The 19,611-nt window shown below is 64.2% G+C and overlaps 2 protein-coding genes across 4 annotated transcripts; one reads left to right on the top strand and one right to left on the bottom strand.

The window, feature by feature from the left end:
• Positions 1–952: 952 nt before the first annotated feature.
• PALM (paralemmin) lies at positions 953–16,531 on the bottom strand. 3 transcript variants are annotated; one of them, XM_066336198.1, is made up of 9 exons: positions 16,378–16,531; positions 9,534–9,582; positions 8,494–8,574; positions 8,271–8,401; positions 7,008–7,125; positions 6,829–6,850; positions 6,509–6,571; positions 5,304–5,435; positions 953–4,003 (listed from the first exon to the last, which is right to left on the bottom strand). In XM_066336198.1, the coding sequence occupies exons 1-9, from the start codon at positions 16,380–16,382 to the stop codon at positions 3,438–3,440; spliced, it is 1,167 nt and encodes a 388-aa protein (XP_066192295.1). In that variant the 5' UTR covers positions 16,383–16,531; the 3' UTR covers positions 953–3,437. The 3 variants fall into 3 exon arrangements, with proteins under 3 accessions (XP_066192295.1, XP_066192296.1, XP_066192298.1); XM_066336199.1 differs by lacking the exon at positions 5,304–5,435; XM_066336201.1 differs by lacking the exons at positions 5,304–5,435; positions 6,509–6,571.
• Positions 16,532–17,512: 981 nt separating this feature from the next.
• Positions 17,513–19,507, top strand: PRSS57 (serine protease 57). The gene is made up of 5 exons (XM_066336252.1): positions 17,513–17,616; positions 17,723–17,876; positions 18,068–18,212; positions 18,711–18,971; positions 19,056–19,507. The coding sequence occupies exons 1-5, from the start codon at positions 17,547–17,549 to the stop codon at positions 19,233–19,235; spliced, it is 810 nt and encodes a 269-aa protein (XP_066192349.1). The 5' UTR covers positions 17,513–17,546; the 3' UTR covers positions 19,236–19,507.
• The last annotated feature ends 104 nt before the right edge of the window (positions 19,508–19,611 follow it).

Here is a 19,611-nt window from a genome sequence, read left to right as displayed (position 1 = left end):
TCTGGCTCTTCCCCCAGCCTGTTAGCCGCAGAGGAGGGCCCGAGTGAAGGTTCCAGGAGCAGCCTGGGCTCTCCTGTCACACCACGGGACCTCCCCACTGATAACCCCGTGTTTGCACAGGCGGGTGCCTTCACTGCCACAGACGCCCTGGCTGGCACTGCCAGTCCCAGCTCCTCACAGCAGGGCAGCTCCCTCCTTCCCCGGGGACACACGGCCCTGTGCTCGGTCTGGATACCTCTGGCACCTGCCAGGATAAAGGCAGGACTGTGGCTAAGTGTCCTTGGTGCCCTTGGTGCCTGGATCTGGCTGGATCCCAGTGGAGTGGGAGACATTGCCAATGCCCAGCACTGCCCTCCCTCCTGGCACGGGGTGTCACAGCCAAGCGGGCGATGCCGTGCCAGGACGCTCAGCCCTGCACTGCGCCGGTGGCTGGGGCGGGACATCCCTGTCCTTGTCCTCTCTACTCCCATTAAAGCCCACTCCTGCCAGGAAGCCCTTCCCAGCCCCACTGCTGCCCAAGCACGGCACTGGTGTCAGACAGACCCCAGCTCGCCCCAGCTGCGGGTGCTGGGGGTCCCACTTACCCCGTGAGCCCCTTGGTGTCCCCGTTCCTGCTCTGGCTGGCACTGGCTGGCCTGGGGACGCCGGTGTGCTCTGGCTGCCAGGCTGTTCTGTGTTTCCGGGCAGGTGAGCGGAGCCTGTTTTACCGTGGGGCTGAGCCAAAGTCCACAGGTGATGCCAAGGAGCCAGGAGCACTCCACTCCTGGGCGTGTGCTGGCACTCAGGCTGGCACCAGGAAGGGTTGAGGCCCCACTGCCCCAGGAGAGAGCCCTGGAATCCTGGCCCTGGGCAGAAGCAGGACCTGCAGCAGCCTGGGGATGGACAGAGACCCATGGCCACGTGGTGATGGCACCTGGAGGCATCCAGAAAACCGGGCTGCCATGACTCCTACACCTGGGTAGCATCACCCCTCATCGCTTTCCTCCCAGGATCCTGGGTGCCACATACCCCTTTCTCCCCACACCTTCTGCCCATACAATGAGGAAACAGCAGAGCCCACCCCAAACATCACCATCCCAAACCTTCCATCCCCATCCTCCCAGGATCCCCAGCCCAGCCTCCTCCCACCCATCGGTGGCTCCAGGCTGGTTGTTCACACAGTTTATTTGCTCGGTTTGGGTGTTTTACAAACAACGGGGTGGGCGGGGATGGGGAAGGGAAGGGAATTCAAACGGCTTCGGCACAAGTGAAAAGCTCAGGGGCACGGGAAGTGCACTTCAGCAGAGCCGGGTGGGGGACAGGGGGCTGTGGGATGGGGTGGGGACGATGCGGGCCCACTGCCCACTCCTGTCACACCCCAGCCCCAGCCCGGGGGCCTGGTCCTGCTCCCTGCCACACCAAGGGCCAGATTGGGCTGGGGGTCAAAACCAACCGAGGGGCAGGGGGTGCCAAGGGCAGGAGGGAGCCCCAGCTTGGGGATTGCAGGGCTCAGGGTGGGATGGGGTGGGTGGCCCCCGATGTGGGGTGGCAATAGGTGACACTGCCCCGAGGACTATGGGGCAGATGCCCTGTGGCACCCAGCCTGTGCCTTGCTCTGCAGCAATGGGGCTCCAGTGATGCCCAACAGTGGATGGGGGGCAGGAGGGGCCCCCCCTTCCTCTGGCAGTGCCCTCCCAAAGCCCCCCTTCCCCAGCCCTGCCTCTCCCAGAGGCTGTGGGTGCCTGGCTGGGGCTCAGGACACGGGTGGCACCATAAGCCCTCCCCTCCTCGGCCCTGCAATGACTCTACTGGGGGGAAAACTGCAGCCTGGGTGGAACCTGGGGGACAACTGGGATGTCATGGGGACAGGGGGGCGTCACTGATCACACAAGGGGAATGTGGGGGAAGGAAGAGCCATCCTTGGAGGAGCTGAGCCCCATCCCCAGCTGCTCGACCACCGGTGTCCTGGTGGGCCGGACAGCGTGGATACTGCACCACACGTTTTGGGGGATCCTTAAGGACTGGCCCAGCCTCACAGCAGAAAGAACCCTCTCAACACTTGAACAAGGATCCCTTGCTGGTGGCTGCACCCTGCCTGAAGCTCCTGGACAAGTATCTGGGCACTGCCAGCCCGGCTGCTGCAGCTCAGGGGCAGCTGATGTGGGCACTGGGGACCAAAAACCACAGCCCCCCTGCCCCACCTGCCCCAGCTGGTCTCAGTGGGGAGAAAACGCTGGTGCTGGTGGTGAAATCCCCACTGAAGGGCTGGGGTGCAGGATGGGGGGCTGCCCTCTGTGGGACACCAGATCCCTGGCAGCTCCCAGTGCCAGTAACTGGGGTGAACTGGGCTGGCTGCCCCACCCCCCTGGGGGACTCAGTGCTGCAGCCTGGGACCCCAGAACGTGGCTCTGCAAAGCTGCTGCTGCTGAGTGGCAGAGGCAGCAGGGGGACAGGATGCTGGGCCATACTCCTGCTGCCCCAAGGAAACATGGGACCCCCAGCCCATTCCTGCCCCACAAGGCTGGGCCCCCCCCAAGTTCCCCTTCCCTCGCTGGCATTGCCCTGGGAGGACACAAGCGCTGGCCACAGCACAGTTCAGCCTCCTCAGCTGGCAGAGCCCAGTGGCACCAGCCAGCAGCTGGGACAGAGGAATGGCTGTCACTGCCAGCACCAGAGTGAGGGGCTCCAACATGTGAAGCTGAGCCCAGGAGGAGCACAGCAGGTCTGGGGACAGGCTGGGTTGACTCTGCAGGAACCTCACGTGGCCTCAGCCATTACCACAGCTGAGTACCAGGGAGAGGACACTGCCCTCGATGCCCTTCCCTTGCCTGGACACGCTCTGTCCTTCAGGGCTTGGGGAACCTGGGACCGCAGGGATGAAGACATGAGATGGAGCAGAGATGTCCATGGGCAGCCAGCAGGGAACAGACCCAGGCCTTTCCCCACTTGAGAAATGGATGATGGAGGCACAGAGGGAGGGGCTGGCACAGGGCTGGGTCCGATGCCCACCATGGGCTGCTCCAAGAGTGGGTCCCGCTGGTGGCGGCTCCCGGGGAGTCATCTACGGACACAGTGTCGTCCTCCGATCCCCTGCCCGGCGGCTCCATCCTCCGAGGGCGGGTGGGACAATGTTGGTGACAGAGGGAAAAGCCCCGGTGCCGGTGGCAGGTGGGGATGAGGCCGGGCCATGGTGGGGTGGGCGCACTGTGGGGCGAGGGGGGTCACTAATAAATACCACAGGCAGCGCTGGTGGGGGGCGGCACGGGGCTGGCATCGGGCAGATGAGGCGAGTGTTGCCACAGCCACCACTCGCTGCTGCCCGCTGCGGCCCCATTGGCACCATGTTGGATCTCCCCGGTTCTGCAGAAAGAGGGTCTGTGTCCGGTTCTGGTGAGGGGGAGGCCCGGTGTGCTGGGCCTGGCGAGCAGGGGCCGGGGCGGAGGGGGCTCGGCGGGGGCTCACATCACCGTGCAGCACTTGCAGCGCTGCTTCTTCACGTCTGTCTCCTGCTCGGCCTCCTTGGCATCTGTGGTGTTGGCACCCGGCTTCTGCCCGCCCGCACCCTCCTCGCCCAGCGGCTGCGCAGCCGCCGGCTCCAGCGCGGTGCCGTTGGGCGGTGTGTGGTCCTTGTGTGCCGGCTCCGGCTTGCTCTCGGCATCCTCAATCACCACCAGCTCTGCCTTGATGGTGCCCTCCAGCCCCAGCACCTTCTTGGTCTCGTTCTCATCCTCCACGTTCTGGTAGCCCATGAAGATCATGGTGACGGGTTGCTCCTGGCTGGGCTCTGTCCCCTCGCCCGGTGGCACCTTCGCTTGCAGCCCCGTGATCTCCCGCCGCGGTGTCGGCTTCTGGCTGCCTGGGGCGCTGCCACCCCCTTTGCCAGCCTTGGCTGGGGTCTGGCGCCCGGCAGCTTCACTCAGGGTGGCCTCGTCCGCCTTGTGCAGGAGCTCGTCGACCTCTGAGGAGCTGAGGGGGTGGGCCCCGTTTTGCAGGGCCCCGTCCTCGGCACTCACCGCATGCACCACTGTGGGGATAAGAAGAGGGAGCATGAGGGGGGCTCAGGAGGGGGACACAAAATGACCTGGCAAAGCTCCTGCTGGAACGACCCACTCAATCCCAGCTCCTGTGTGGTCAGGGAGCAACCCCTTCCTCTCTCCAAAGGTCCTGCCCCTGAGGCTGGGACTCCTACAGCATCCCAACCCTCCCCTCAGCAGAGCTGCTGACAGACCCTCTCTCATCACCTGGCTCCTGCCCGACAGCAGCCAGGGAGACCGAAATAAAAGCCCAATGGAAGGAGCTGTTCCCAAAGCCTCAGGCTCAGCGAACCCTGCGGGAGCCACGGCTGTTTGCCAGGCCACTGAGAGTCAGCCAAGCTGCCCGTGGTGGGACAGCGTCTGCTGGCGCCCGGCTCGGCCGGGGCTGACGTGATGCTCTGCAGAAGGTCACCACTGCCACCTGTGAGACCGCAGTGATGCTGAGCAGTTGCTGCCCCATTGTAATCCCACCACTTCCTGCCGCATCCTGCAGGACCATTGCACCTGGTGGCCCCATGCCCGGAGGAGATGGAGCTCTCCCACCCCGGTGCTCTGTGCCGGCTGCTCGTGGCACTGGAGGCAGGGATATACGTCATGACCAGAGCAGCCAAGGGCTTGTTGCGTTTTCCACTTGACCTGGGGCATGATGCGATGGTCAGTGCAACTGCCTCAGTGGGCAGCTGGTTAGTGAGGGACAGTCACCAGCACGGCCACAGGGAGGGGGATGAATGGGAGCGCTGTGCTGCATTTTCCTTGAAGAGGTCAGTCCATTCAGCCACCACAGTTCCCAGTAAGACAGCCCACTTCCATGGCTGGTCCTTGCCACCACGATGGTCCCTTGGGGTTCACTAGGCCCTCTGGAGCAGGTTCCCAGATGTTCCCAAAAGCAAGAGCTGCAGACAGGGACCAGTCCCTAGTGCTGCACTTCTACCACACCCATCAGCCACGCTCCACGCTGCCAGCCTGTGGGACAGGACAACGTGGTGCTAGTGCACATTCCCTGCCCATGGGACAGGCTCCTGAGTCTTGGACACAACAGATCCTCTTCTCTGCTCTCCAGCAGTGCAGGGTCATGTATGCAAACCAGGGCTGGCCCGTCTGAACCGTCCACACTATGCTGCCATGACGATCCTGCGATCAACTGGACTGGAGCTGGTGAGGGATTGCCCACACAGAGCTGGCAAAGCTGTCAGGAGCAGCCCCCGCACTTCCTCACCCTGCTGGGTGCCTGCTGGGACGTTCAGGTGGCCACTCCCTCGTCCCCTGTCACTGGCGTGGGCTGGCCCATACCTTTCAGCTCATCCTCGTACACTTTGACCCCCTGCAGACAGTGGTTCTGGGGGAGCATGGTGGTGCTGGACAGGACCTTGGTCTCCCCAGTGACTCTGTCCTTCTCCACTGTGATCTCCACCGAGTACATGGCTGGGACACAAAGAGGACAGCGTGTGTTACGGTGGCCCTGGCCCTCCCTGTCCCTTGCTCTGCAGGTGGCAGCGGGATGGCGTTGTGGTGGTAGCGCTGTGGTGCTCAGCAGGGCTCAGCAGAGGTCAGCAGAGCTCAGTGGTGCTCAGCGGAGGTCAGCAGAGCTCAGTGGTGCTCAGCAAGGCTCAGCAGAGCTCTGGTGCTCAGCAAGGCTCAGTGGTGCTCAGCAGAGCTCTGGTGCTCAGCGGGGCTCAGCGGTGTTAGCAAGGCGGCAGCGAGGAGCAGAGAATGGCAGAGGCAGGTGTGACATCCCTGGCACATCCCTCCTCCCAGGACCTGTGTCCATCCTGGTGCTGCTGGCATCACCTTACCTCCACGGCTGCTGTGGTTCTTGGGCTGAACCATATCCATCTGTCCAGCCAGTGAGCAGTGCTGGCCATGGGGCCTGGGCTGGGAGCCAGGTTCATGCTCAAGGAGGTGCAAACCCGCACCGAAGGGGGGGTTGGTGCTGGGACAGCCCCTCTGCCCACATGGGACGGGTGATTCTTGGCATTTCTCCTTCCTTTCCCAGCCAGTCTCTGCCAGCAGCGGGGTCCCCTCAGCCCTGTGCATGGTGCTTAGCTCCGAGGATCCCAAGATGGCTCTGCCCCATGCTGGTGCCATGGTCTGGTCTGAGCCACTGCCCCAAACCAGAGCGAATCCCTCCAGCAGCAGAGCTGGCTGCAGCCCCCCAGCTCAGGCAGCGTGGCCCCATGTACCCCATAGCTCCCTGGCTGGCACTCTGCTGCCTCCCCCCTGCGCAGAGAAGCTGCAAACAGAGCGGGAAGGATGAAACTGGAGCAGAGACATGGAGCGGGGCTGAGGTGGAGGGGCCCTGAGCCACGAACCAACCGTGGGGTGGAAGCAAAACGAAACCCTGTGATTGCAATGACGGATGTCCTCTGCCCTGGGCTTGGAAAGGCATCGAGCGGCACGGCGGGGAGCGGCTGCGGTGGCAGCGAGCCGAGGGCGGTGCAGAGGGGAGGGGGAAGCAGCCTGGAAGGAGCACTCCTCCCAGGGCAGTGGGCACCTACCCGCCTTCATCATGTCACTGCCTTCCACTGCCTTCATGGGGCTGCTGGTGACCCTCTTGTCAGCTGGAGATGGAGAGACGACTGCCTGAGCCCAAATGATGGCCTGGAGTGCCCATGGGTCAGGCCCCAGGGAGGGCAGTGTGTCCCCCCGTGGCTGGCACCTGGGACGGGCTCCCCTGCCACAGGGCACCACTGCCCAGGAGGGGACATGGGGACAGGGCTCTTGTCTGGCTCTCCCCGCCCATCTGGCCCCAGCTCAGGGCAGCAGGAGGGGATGGTTGGTGATGAACCACGGCTGAGGGGAATCAGGATTCACCTACCCTTAACTGTGCCCAGAGGACTCTGCAAAACAGAAGGGAGAGGTTATAGGGGCTTGTGGGATCCACCACAGACCGGCTGCCTGCACACCCACCACCCACACACCCACCCATCCCCACCAGGGCTGGGGACCCCCACCCCACTGCTGGCAGCCCTGCCCATGGCCAGCAGCCGTGCCCACCTTCTGCGCATTGGGGACAGCTTCAGCCTTCTCCTCCTTGGCTGCTGCCTCTGCCAGGTTCTCCTTGGTCGAAGCCACTGAGCTGCTGTTCTCCAGCGTCTCCAGCTCCTTCTCCAGCCTGCAGGGAGAGTCAGGGCTGAGAGGCTGAGGGGAGTGTGGGACAGGTAACTGTGGTGCAGACAGCCACAGCAGACCTGGGAACACAGGCCAGCGACACAGTGGAGGGGAGAGGGGAGACACAAATTGTCCCCTGGGCTCACAAGGTGCAGGGACAGACTGGCATGGCTGTCACCGCCTCTTGGCAGGGGAAAAGCCAATGGGTTCAGCATTAAGTGGATGGCAGAGACCCCACCCTGGGCAGGGGGTCCGACCCCTGCACACTTGCGGTGCCTCACTTGGTGGCCAGAGCGAGGCTGCTCCATCATCGTTCTGCTCCTGCACATGTCCCTCGAAACCTGGCTGAGCTTTCCACGAGGGCAACCTCCACTTTTCAGCCACCATCCTGGCGGCACAGCCCCGTTGGGATGTAGCAGAGGTCTGGGAAGTCCCCATGGATTGGCGCGGCGGCAGCTGCCCCCGGCAGAGCTCCCCCGGGCTCCTCACACGGCGCCGGCGGAGGAATGCACCGCGCCATTAGCCGGACACAAAGGCCCCTTCGTGCCTGACCCCTCTCTGCACCGATGCTCGGTAATTAGTGGCACCACCGTGACTGATTGCATTCCTGCTGCGCTGCCGGGACACCTCCGAGCCGGGGCTCCGCGCCCCCGCCTGCGGCTGCCCAGGGACAGGGGGGCCGGGCAGGGGCTGAGCCATCTCCCTTCTCAACCTCCCCCCCGCCGCTTCACAAGGACTGGGTCACCACGATGAGGACAGAAGTCTGTGAGAGCCAGCATCCTGCCATCAACGGTGCTGGGCACCGAGCAGCCTCCCGGGGATCGATCCCAGCCCCATCCTGTGGCTCGCACTGACAGCCGGTGCAGAGCACAGCTGGGGATGTCCATGCTCAGAGGCTGGGCAGACTGTGGGTCTGGCTGCAGCCCCCGGACAAAAGCTGGCAAGAACCCAGCCAGGGTTCAGGGTGAGCCCCCGCAGCACCCTGGGGGCACCTCCTCTCCCAGCAGCTCCAAGCTCAGTGTAGCCTGTTTTGTACCCAGCACATGGGATCGAGCTGAATCTCAGCACCCACCTACCCAGGGGTCTCTGGAGGAACGTGAGTGCCCTCTAACTGCATCCCAACATCGAGCCCCACACTGGCCCCTTTACCTCTGGATGGTTTCCTCCAGCTCCTTGGTCTTCACCTCATCCTCCTGCATCTGTTTCTTCATGGCCTCTTCCTCCTCGGAGGCAGAAGCTGGGGCCCCCTCCAGGAGCCATCTCTCCCGCAGAGCCTTGGACTGGGGAGCAGAAGGGGGGTCACGGTCCTGCCCTCCCCAGCCGGCGGCTCCGCGGCGCAGAGGCAGCCTGGGGGTCCCGGGGGGATCCTCACCTTGAGATGCTGCAGCTGCCTCCTGTCATCTTCGAGCTGCCGCCTTTTGTTCTCGATCTCCGTCTGACGCTTCCTCTTCTCCTGCAGGGACGGGAGCGGCGGGGCCGGGGTCGGCGTGGGGACGGGGTGGGTGCCGGGCATGGCCGGGCAGGGAGGAGAGGGGCCAAGGGGCTGCCCTCGGGGCCAGGGGTTTGCCGGACCAGCCTTGGGAACACCCCCCAGCAAGGCTGGTATCACGTCCCCGCCCTCTCTGGGACAAACTGAGGCATTGGGGATGTAGAGAAATTGAGGCAGAGCCTGGGCTCTGTTCACCATCTCAAAATGTCACCTTCCCCTCGGCCGGCCCCACTGAGCGAGCTGCCAGCGCGGGGAAAAACAGCCCCCGCTGCCTCTACCTCGTCCCCCCCTCGCCGTCACCCGTCCTGGGGCTGCTCCAGATCATTTCAGCAGAGTCAGACCCAGCCCGGACGCGTCACCCGGCGCTTTCTCCTCTGGTCCAGAACAATTTGCCCTTTGTGCGGCAGAGATCGGCTGTTTGCCGGCTGGGCTGGGCAGTGGGGCTGCCGTGGGGCAGCAGTAGGTGCATCCAGCCCCCTGCCCTGATGTTTGGTGGGAGGGGTTCCTCAGCGGGGCCACCAATTGCTCACTAATTAATGTAATTACTAGTGCCCATGACGGCCATGGCTGGAGAGCACCATCCTCAGCCCTTCCTGGGGAAGGGGGGTGTGGGGAGGGAATCATAACTCATTTCCCTCACTTGGGGCTCGTCAAGGCGCTGCTTCGTTAATTAAACCTCCCAGCTGCCTGTTGCTTGCTCTGTCCCTGTTTCAAGCATGCAGACAAGCCGTGCGGGCTCTGATACCCCAGGAAGAGCCCCCACAGAGACACACTGGCACGGGCCATTCTGAGTCCTCCTTCAGCTGCTGGAGATCTCCGATCTGTGGCTGAGCACCTGCACCCTCCTCCCCATTGGTGTGTGCCCCGTGAGCTGCAGGTGATGACTTGGGGACGTGGGGACAGTGGCCTGAGCAGGGACTCACCGCGATGGCCTGCAGCCTCTCCTGCTGAAGGGTGCTGGCCTCCACGACCCTGCAGAGAGCAGAGAGCAGCTGTGAGGAGTGACACCAGTGGCAGGTGACTGGGAGAGTGTGCAACCAGCAAACCAGACACTGTGGTGCATGGAAAAAGGCTGAGCCCTTCCCTTCTACTGGCTGTTTCCTCCTCGCTACCCTGGAGCCAAGCAGCCCTCACGGCGTGGCTGCTCCAGGCACTCCTTGGCTCCCGTCCTGCCCAAATCCCCCGGGGCAGGCGCCTTTCCCAGCACCTGGAGGACTCATTCAGACCCACTTCTGCCTTGGCACAGAGGGAAACCGTGACCACAGAGGGGCTGGAGCAGGACACTTCTGGCTGCCCCTGCATTCCAATCTGGCTCATGCTTTCCATTCCAAACCCGTCCCTTGGCTGCTGACACCTTTCCCAGACAGTGACCTTTCCGGGCTGTGCACACAGGCACACGCACACACATGTGCACAGACACACTCAGATACACGCATGTCAACATGGCATCTGTGTTCCGGGCCCAGCACCTCCCTCTGCAGCACGGGCTGCTACAACGGTGCCGGGGATGCTGCCGGTGGCGGCCGCCTCTCTGGCCTGGCACAGCTCTCCCAGGTGCACCCAGCGCTGGAGTGCTGCCAGGAGGGGTCATCCCCCATCCCCACAGCCACCTGCCATGTACCCGCCTTCCTGTGTCCCCATGGGGTGGTGACCCGGGCCAGTCCAAGCAGCATCCAGCCCCCGGGGCCCGGCAGGAGCCGCCACGCCACCGAGCACCAGGTGCAGGTTCAGCGCCGGGAGCCGCAGTGGGGCTGGGATGGCTGGTGGGGCCGGCTGGGACCAGGATGCTCCAGCGCCACAGGAGCCGCTGGCTGCTCGCCAGACGGTGCTAACGAAGTGCTGTGCTGTGGCAGTAATTAGGGTGGGAGGCACTGAGGTATTGTCAGGCGATGGATCATCTCCGCTTGCTTCCTAGAGCAAGGCACAGAGAGGTGGACTCCGTGCTCCCAGGAAGGGAGTTTGCCGAGGATGATTTTACACACAGGGTGGGCTCGGGGTGCTGAGGCCCACACATGGCACCCTGGGCTCTGACCTCACATGCCAGCCATGGATGTGCCCTCACACGGGCTCCCCACAGGCTTTCCCACAACTCAAACGGGCTCTGCAGGGTGAGAGGAGCCCCTAATCCTGCCTGCTCCCTCCTGGAAGCCAGTGATTAACTGGGAGCTGCTCAGAGCCGCCGTCCTCCCCTCACCCCACACCCTGGGGATCCCTGCGATGCACAAAATCCAGGCCAGGAAAACAAACGGGGAAGGTGTCGCTTTTGTGGTGGTTATTTTCGTGCTGCTTGCAGCGACGCTGTGACTGTTTCACCGGCGCAGGCGCACGGCACCGCTCTCACACCCGTGTGTCCCGTGTGTCCCTCACCAGCCCCACAGATCCAGGGCTGCCCATCATCACGGGCTCCCTCCTGGCCTGGGGCCACAGGTCTCCTCAGTCCAGCCCTTGGCACCCCACACTCACAGGGCGTTGATCTGGGCCCTGTTTCTCTCCTGGATCTTGCCCTGTTCGATGGATCCAAACTTTTACAGCATTCCTGAAACATTCTGTTCTGCTTTTCCTCCCTCCTCCATCCTCTTTTATTTTCCATTATTTGCTACAGTCTCCACATTCCCAGGTCAGACGCCAGGAATCTTCCTGGCCCAGGGAGAGACTCAAAACAGGCTGGATGCCCCTCGCTGCAATCTCTCAGCCTGCTTACACCCTGCCCTGGGGGCTCTGATCCATCGAGGAGGGCTGAGCGGGGACCACCCCGGCACCCCCAGTCCCTGCCTGCCGGGACCAGGCGCTGAGGTGGAGGCAGGGGGGTCTCACACTGCCCAAAAGCCCCATCCTGCCTGCTGTGACCTGTCTCTGGGGTCGGTGTGATGGGGCCCCGCTGCCGCCGGCCCCGGTGACTGATGAAGGCGGTTCCCTGGCAATGGTTCCTTGGCAACAGTGCCATGGCAACGGCGCTATGGCAACGGGCGAGTGTCAAGGGGATGTGGGGGGATACTCGTGGAGGCAGAGGGACCACAGGACCCGCTGGGGCTGGGACACCCTGCCCAGGCCTGGCCCCCCAGCAGCACTGATGGGCCAAAGCTGTGGCATCACTGGGGTCTCCTTACGGGTTCTGGTGCTCTCCATCCATCCTGGGTGCCAGGAAGGGCTGGAAGGTGATCCCAGGGCCACGGAGCTCCTCAGGAACCATCAGCCCAGACAAAGAGCAGGGAGAAGGAGCAGGGGCATGGGGAATGATGCCCTGGGAGCTCCCAGCAGCAGCCCTCAGGCCCGAGGCTGGACCCCCACACACGTGTGAGCACACATGCGCCCGTGCTCTGCCTTGGCTCTCCAGCTCTTTCCAGCCCTGCTGATGCTGCCATTTCCCACCATCACAAGGGAAGCCCGTGACCTTTTGTCTCCTCCCGCCTGACATGAAACAATAATGTTTATTTGCCTTCCTCCGTTTTTTCCCATTAGCTCATCCAAATGTGTGAAGAGCCATTTCAAGCTGCTTCTCTGCTCCCCTGACCTCCCCTCCCGCCCCACCCACTCAGCTCCAAGCAGGGGGAATGCAGGAGAGCGCCCTGCGTGGGCACCACCCCTGTACAGGCCCAGAGTCTGTGGTAAAGGCAGCCAATCGAGGGGTCAGCACTGATTTCCAGCACCATTCCCATGCCAGGAGCCCTTGGCCGGGCCCGGAGTGAGGCGGCCGTGGGGAGGCTGCAGAGCTCTGTCACAAAGCCATTAACAGCGGGGCCGGGATCGAACGCCCCCGATGGCAGGAGCGGAGGGAAGGGAAGGGAGGGGAGGGGGCTGCAGCCGCCCGGGGGCCGCCACGCATCGACCATGAAGGCAAATGCATCAGCGGCAGCGGCTCGATGGCCAGAACGAGCTGCGTGCCCAGCACAGGGTCGGGACTCTGCTCAGGTCCCGGCACAGGGGAGCTGCTCCTGCCCTTCCCCACAGTGTGGCTGCCTCCTCCTGCTGCTGCTGCATCACCCCAGCGCCCATCCCACTCCTTCCAGCTGCCTTCCTCTCGCTCCCGCTGCCTGCGCAGCCCCAGCCATCACCGCTGCCCGAGGAGGGGACAGGGACAGAGGGAGGCGGGGGAAGGAGATGGCAGCCCCAGGCTCCCGAAAACGCAGATGCATTAGAGCAAGCGGAGCTGCCTGATTGATTCTTCGGGCTGAGACGTGGGCTGGGAGTGCCAGGAGAAAATGGATCCCATGAATATTTGATGAACGCAGGCTTGAGGAGGGAGTTTGATTGGAAAATTACAGATCTTTCAAACAATGGTTCAAGTGCCCTCCAAACACTTGGGTTTCCAGCTCCCTTCCAGTTAGAGGAGCAAGGCTCCACCAGGAAACTCCCCCCACGATTCATGAATGAGAGTGGAAGAGGCCGCTCCCCACCCCCGGGAGCACCGGCTGGCCGGGACAGGCAGTCCTGGTGCTGGCCAGGATGTGGCACCTGTCTCCTGTCACCAGCCATCCCTGGGTTCCTGCTCTTGTGTGGCGGCGTGGCTTTCCCACAGCAGTGCCATGAACACAGGCACACGTGATGTTCCAAGGAGGCAACAGGAACGTGGATCCAGGGCACCCCTGTGAGCCCTGACATCCACAGGGAGCTCAGTCCTCGGCGCCAAGCCCAGGGGCTGGGCCCAACCCACGTCCAGCCGTGCTCTGTCAGGAAACACCTGTCTGGGGCAGGATCCACCTGGCTCCTCTCCCTCCTCCAGGCTCATCCTTGCCCCTAAGAGCGGCTCCTGTCTGGGACCTGGGGGCTGCTTGTCTCCGGATGGAGTGAAGAGATTCAGGAATCTGGGCTGTGCCTCCAGTCCCAGTCCTGGCGCCTCTGCTGAACCCTGTCCCAGGGCACGGCACCTCCTCAGCTTTCCTGCTGCACCTCCACTCCTGGAGCTCCAGCTCAGCTCCCAGCACAGCTCCCGGCACAGCTACAGCCACATGAACCCCCACCCCCCTGGGGAAAGGGGCTGTTTCTGGCCAGGAAGCAGGAAAGCCAACACCAGCGGCTTCCCAGGAAACCTGCTCCAGTTCCTCCCTGCGAGGCAGGTCCAGCCGAGAGGCCCCGTCATGGAGCTGAGCTCTGAGCCCCATGATCTGCCAGCCCCAAGCAGGGCTGGGTGCTCTTGTGGGGTCATCTGTGCTGGAGCTTTATGGCCTCCTCTGGGAGAGCTGGGAAGGGTGACAGCGCTGCTCCTCCGGCTGCACACAGGGACACGACAGACCTGACCCCTTCTGGCTCCTCGCACGTGGCCAGAAGGCAGCGGGGCCTGGTCTGGGATTCACTTCTCCCTGGATGCCAGCAGAGAGCAAGGTCTTGAGTCCCAAAGGACTCATGGGTTATTTCTCAGGCAGAAATCTCCCTCCTTCCCCTGGGTGCAACTGTCAGCTTCATATCAGGGTTGGGAAGACAGGACCAGGAGAATCCTCGCTCCAAGGACACCCTCAGAGCCAAAGGGAGAGCAACAACAGAGACAAACCACCAGAGGAGCCAGATGTGAGAAGCAGAATCTCCAGCTGCTCACGAGCACTGATAGCAGCGAGAGCAGAGGGCACCAGAGCAGCTCCAGTGAGACCAGCACAGCCTTTACCAGAGTTGGAAAGTTTCTGCCAAATCTCCCTGGGCACCAGTGGATTGTGGCAGCCAGGACCCTCCTCCAGCCACTGCCCGTGCCAAGGCAAAGCAGGAGCCAGGGCAAAGGCAGCAGTGCCCGCCCCAATACCCGTTGGCTGCCACAGAGCCAGGCCAACAGCAGGGCAGCACCTCGCCATGTCCCCAGCTGCCCTGGAACCCTCGTAATCCTCCAGCCCCACAGCCAGGCTCTGGAGCTGTGTGGCTGGAGGGGTTGTGTTGTTTTGTTTTATGGCTGTGCCGCCCACTCAGGGTCACTCACAGAGTTTCACTCAAAATAAAGAGACATTGGCAGGCCCAGTGTATGGGGCTGGCAGGGGAAACCCTTTGGGCCTCCAGGGGTTCTTTGGCCCTTGCTGGGAGGGTTGGTGCAGAGCACTGGGGTGAATGAGAGCCACCAGAGCCACCATCCTGCCCAGCACCGTGCCCCACCTCAGCCCCAGCCCCAGTCGCCTCTGCCCCAGGAGAGCTCAAGTCTCGTCACCCCGTCCCCAGGGCAGGTCACACCCCTCAGCTCTGCCCTTCCCTTCGCTGCTGCCTTTTGGCAAATCACACACGTTTTCCTCCCCAAAGAGGCTCTTTCCTGCAGGGACTGTTGGCGCCGTGGAGCTGCCCAAAGCCTTGGCCCTGCCTCTGGCCCCTCCAGCAGCACAGGGAGCCACTCTGCCTCCCCAGTCCCGCAGCTGCTGCACCCCAATCTCCAAAACATCCCCGCTGGTGCTCCCAGCTCAGTTCCAGCCTCAAATCAGCCAGAGCCCACCCTGGCCCCAGGACACCCTGGCCCCACTCTCACCAGCACCCCATGGCCTCTGGGGGCTCCCAGGCGGGGGACAGGCAGTGGTGACAGGGACCTGTTGAGCACCCATTGTCTCAGTACCCGTGGTAAGTGGATCGGTGCAAGGTGAGGTGCCCATGAGGAGCAGAGGGTGGCTGACCCCGAGCAGCCTGGCTACCCCAGGAACATCCAATGCCAAATCCAGGCAGCTGCTGGGTGTTCACCATTCTGGGAACCAGAGCCACGGGAGGGAAGGAAAGGCCTGGGTGAGCCAGGACCAGCGCTGGCTTCCAGCACCTCGAGCAGCCCCCTCAGCCCAGTACCCTCCTGGCACCAGCTGCTGGTGTCCCTAAAGGGGCAAAACCAGCACACGGGTAGGACAGTCTGTGGCCACAAGCCCCTAGTGGCCTCTGCCTGTTCCGTCCTTCCCCCACCCGCCCGGCTCCGAGCTCCCAGCGACCGGTCAGGGCCCCACCGCAGCACACAAAGGATGAGGCCGGGGTCGGAGAGTGTCCGTCTGTCCAGACTTCTCCGGTGGGACCCGGTTGATGAGGATCCCCTGACCACAGCCGGTTCCCTGGGCAGGGGCTGGGGGTGCAGCGCAGGGAGGGGTCCGCAGCTCTTTCCACCCACTCACCCCACCACACGCAGCAGCAACAACAGGTTCAAAACACAAAAATAAACGCCCTCCCCATCCCCCGCTTCCTGCACCGCTGCCAGCCCCGACACCCCCCGCACCCTCCGCACCCCCGCACCCACACCGGGGCCGCTGCTGCTGCCCCCCGAGCGGCTCCTCCAGCACCCCACGGCGGGGCAGGGAGCGGGGAGGGGCCGCACCTGCTGAGCGGCACCGGGGGAAAGGAGGCTCCGGAATCGGGGTCCCGAGCCCCTGAACCGAGGGGATGGCAGCCCCTGGTATTGGGGTCCTGAGCTCCAGTATCTGGCGGGATGCGAGCCCCCAGTTTGGGGGTCAGCAACGGGGGGGATGCGAGCCCCACCCCCGGTTTGGGGGTCCCAAGCCTCAGCATAGGGGGATACAAACCTCTAGTATTGGAGTCCTGAATCCCCAGAATCTGGGGGATGCGAGCCTCCGGTTTTGGGGTGCTGAGTGCCCAGGAGAAGGGGGATATGAGACCCCAGGTTCAGACTCCCCAGCCCCGGCATCGGGGGTGTACGAGTCCCCGATACGAGCTCCGTGAGCCGGCGGAACGAGCTTCCCGCAGCCCCGGTGCGGGGGTCCCGAGCCCCGGCCCCCGCTCCCCGCTCCCCCCCTCCCCGGTACTGCGGTCTCAGCCGCCGGGGCCGCTGGGGGCTGCGGCCCGGTGCCGGGGTCCCGGCGAGGCTCCGGTACTCACTCCATGGTCCCGGCGGCGGCTCCGGCGGGGGCGGGGGAACGGCGGAGCGGGGCCGGCGGCCGCCGGCGTCCCGGCGCTCAGGGCCCGGCGGGCGGCGGCATCCCCGGCGGGGCTGCGGGATGCGCAGGGATGTCGGGACCGCGCCGGTGCTCCCGCCTCCCTCCCGCACAGCTCCGTCTGCCGGGCGCGCCCCGCCACTGCCGCCGCCCATCATCCGGCCTCGGGGCGCGCCGGGCTTTCGTCTGCTCCCGGGGGTCCCAGGTGGCTCCCGGGCCGCCACCGCCGCCACCCATCACTCGGCCTCGGGGACCCCCGGAGCTGTGACAGGTGCTGGGGGTGCCGAAGCGGGTCCTGGATGTGCAATGCCCGCTGCAGGGTGGGCTGGAGGGGCTGCATTCACAGCCCGTGCGTGGAAGAAGTGCCTGTCAGCGTGTAACCCTCTCCTGTGAATGCAGCCACTCCGTCCTGCCCCACTCCAGGAACCACGGACGCTTTGCTGCCCCTTTCCGCTCCCCCATTTCCCAACCCAACGGCCATAATGGGCAAACTGCCACAGGAAGCCCTGAGCCACCCTCCGTTGGGAAATCTGCCCGCTGCCGGGCAAGAACTCTGCACTTGGCCCCAAAACAAGCCTGGCTCTGCAGTGACGGTCAATATATCCCCCATCCTCATGGGTTCCCACCCACTGCACCCCTTTTTGCATTCCAGGCCGATGCAGAACAGAGGGAGGAAACTGCCCCTCTGCCCACAGCATCATCCCAGAGCTGCTGGGGCTCTGGAGGGGCGGATAGAGGCGTCGGATGGGGGCACAGCACAGTCCCTGTGTCACCCACAGCAATCCTGGGGACACTGTCGAGTCTGAGAGATGTCCTGGGGCCCCGCTGCTGCCACCTCCCTGCGGAGAGGGGTTTCATCCCAGTTAGCTCAAGGCACAAGAGGAGTCTGAGCTGAGAAGCTGCTCGGCTCCCCATCTCCCACTCCGGGGGAAGCTGCACGGTGCTGCCAGGGCCCCCGGCCCCCGGAATTGCACAAAGCAGCAGCACTCGGAGAGGAGGAAGCAGGAGGGAAATACCCCACCCCCATCCCAAGGCTCAGCCCCTGGGGGGATTTAAGCACCCCCCACCCCGAGCGGCCCCAGCGGTGGTGGCAGTGGCCCGCTCTGTGCCACCATGGTCACAGCTGGGCTCTTCATCCTCAGCCTGGGTGGCTTCATCCTGCTCCCAGCTCTGGCCCCGGCAGGTAATGAAAGAAGCGGGGTGCCAGGGCGAGATCCCCAGGGTGGGAGGCAGGGACCCTGGACTCCCCTGGGGCACAGGGGAGGCCAACGATCACCCACACCCACCAGGCACCCAGGGGAGCCGGATCATCGGGGGAAGGGCGGCAGCACCCCATTCCCGGCCCTTCATCGCCTCCATCCAGATGGACGGGGAGCACATCTGCGGGGGCTTCCTGGTGTGGCCCAAGTGGGTGATGACAGCTGCCCACTGCTTCATTCCCAGGTGAGCCTCGTCCCCAAGTGGGACACGCGTCCCCTGGACAGGGTGTTGTGGCCCCTTCTGACCAATAACCCCGTCCCAAGGGGTTAAACTGCCCCCTCCCACCTGTGCCCCCCTTGAGTCCCCCTGGCCATTCCCCCTCCCCGATGACCCCCAGCCACAGCAGCGCCCTCTCAGCCCCGCCTTGGCCGCAGGCACAGCCCCTCAGTGCGGGTGGTGCTGGGAGCCCACCGGCTGCAGGAGCCCGAGGAGTCCCAGCAGATCTTCGGCGTGGCCGAGTCCATCGCCCACCCGCGATATAATCCCCGTGCCACGGACAACGACATCCGCCTGCTCCAGGTGAGTCTGCACCGGGCAGCCAGCGGCCGGGCAGTGGGGTATCCCACAGAACTGGGCTGCGACAGGGAGGTGGGGTGCTCCACGGCCCTGGGGTGCAGGAGGAGATGGGGTACCCCATAGCCCGGGGGCACTGGGAGGGAGCTGGGGTGTCCACAGCCCCAGAGCACCGGGAGGAGGTGGGGTGCCCCACGGCCTCAGGACACCCACGAGGGGCCGAGCCGACACTAGATGTCAGTGCTTCTCCGGAGAAGCAGGACCGTGCCATGGGGTGTGATGGAGGCACTGCGGACACACCGACCCTGTCCGGCTGAGCAGCCAGTCCCTACAGCAGACTGAGACCAGTGCCGGGGGTCTGACAGGGAGGAGCCCAGCCTCTGAAGAGGGAAGGGCAGGGCTGGGAGGGGGAAGGTCAGCAGGAGCGCTGAGCTGAGGTGCGAGGGAGAACCAGGCAGGAGCAGCTGGGCTGCAAAGCCACCCAGGCCCTCGGCGCCCACCCAGCTGAACAGGTCGGCCACGCTGAACAAGTACGTGAAGCGGATCCGCCTGCCCTCGCCGCGCATCGACCTGAAGCCCGGCACCGTCTGCTACGTGGCGGGCTGGGGAGACACCTCCAACTTCGGAGACCAGCCCACCGAGCTGATGGAGACCAACACCACCATCGTCAAGCGGAGCCTCTGCCGGACGCTGTGGAGGGGCAAGGTCTCGGCCAACATGCTGTGCGGGGCCAGCCGCAACACCACGCTGCAGGGTGTCTGCGCCGTGAGTGCACCCCTGAGCCCGTGCCCCACACGGTCCCCTCACTGGGAGAGCCTCAGATCTCCCTCCCACCCCCTTGTCTTGCAGGGTGACTCCGGGGGACCCCTGGTCTTCAAGAACAAGGTTTATGGCATCGTCTCCTTCTCTGGGGAGAGATGTGGGGACCGCCGGTTCCCCGACATCTACACCAAGATCTCCAACTACATTGACTGGGTGCATCACACTGTGCGAGCGTTCCGCCATCGGAAGGGGGGGCTGAAGCCCTAGTGTGGCTGGGAGTCCTGGAGGCAGGCAGGCTGTGGGAAGAGAGGCCAAGATGTCTCATGGGAGGGGAGGAGAGGGCCAGAATTTCCACATCCTCCAGCTCTGGAGGGGTTGGGAGCTGATGCTCAGGGCTCCTCGACCCAGGTCAGGGCAGACGCCCCTCTCTACTCATTGGCAAGGGTTGTTACGTACCCCCTAGGCTACACCAGAAGCCCCTCATACATCCTCTCTCAGTGGCAACATTTACCTCCCTCAATAAACCCTCAGTGCCCGTCCCACTGTTCCCCCTCTGTGTTTTGGTCCCCCTGACTTGTCCTGGGCATGTGTGGATGGAGCAGGGGGTGCAGGAAGGAGGGGAGTGCAGGCCTTGTCCCAGAGG

This window comes from Sylvia atricapilla, chromosome 26, assembly GCF_009819655.1.
Source record: "Sylvia atricapilla isolate bSylAtr1 chromosome 26, bSylAtr1.pri, whole genome shotgun sequence".
NCBI classification, from domain to species: domain Eukaryota; kingdom Metazoa; phylum Chordata; class Aves; order Passeriformes; family Sylviidae; genus Sylvia; species Sylvia atricapilla.
The sequence above is the reverse complement of the archived record's forward strand: the minus strand, read 5'-3'. Positions and strand labels throughout refer to the sequence as shown.

Bases quoted from the DNA above. Each gene is read 5' to 3' on its own strand.
- PALM (XM_066336198.1), bottom strand. The intron at 7,126-8,270 runs GTAAAGGGGCCA...CTCTCCCTGCAG, and splicing joins CTGGAGGAAACCATCCAGAG to GCTGGAGAAGGAGCTGGAGA. The intron at 6,572-6,828 runs GTAGGTGAATCC...CTCCATCTCCAG, and splicing joins TCCTCTGGGCACAGTTAAGG to CTGACAAGAGGGTCACCAGC.
- PRSS57 (XM_066336252.1), top strand. From the start codon at position 17,547: ATGGTCACAGCTGGGCTCTTCATCCTCAGCCTGGGTGGCTTCATCCTG. The intron at 17,617-17,722 runs GTAATGAAAGAA...CACACCCACCAG, and splicing joins CCCAGCTCTGGCCCCGGCAG to GCACCCAGGGGAGCCGGATC. The intron at 17,877-18,067 runs GTGAGCCTCGTC...CCTTGGCCGCAG, and splicing joins GCCCACTGCTTCATTCCCAG to GCACAGCCCCTCAGTGCGGG.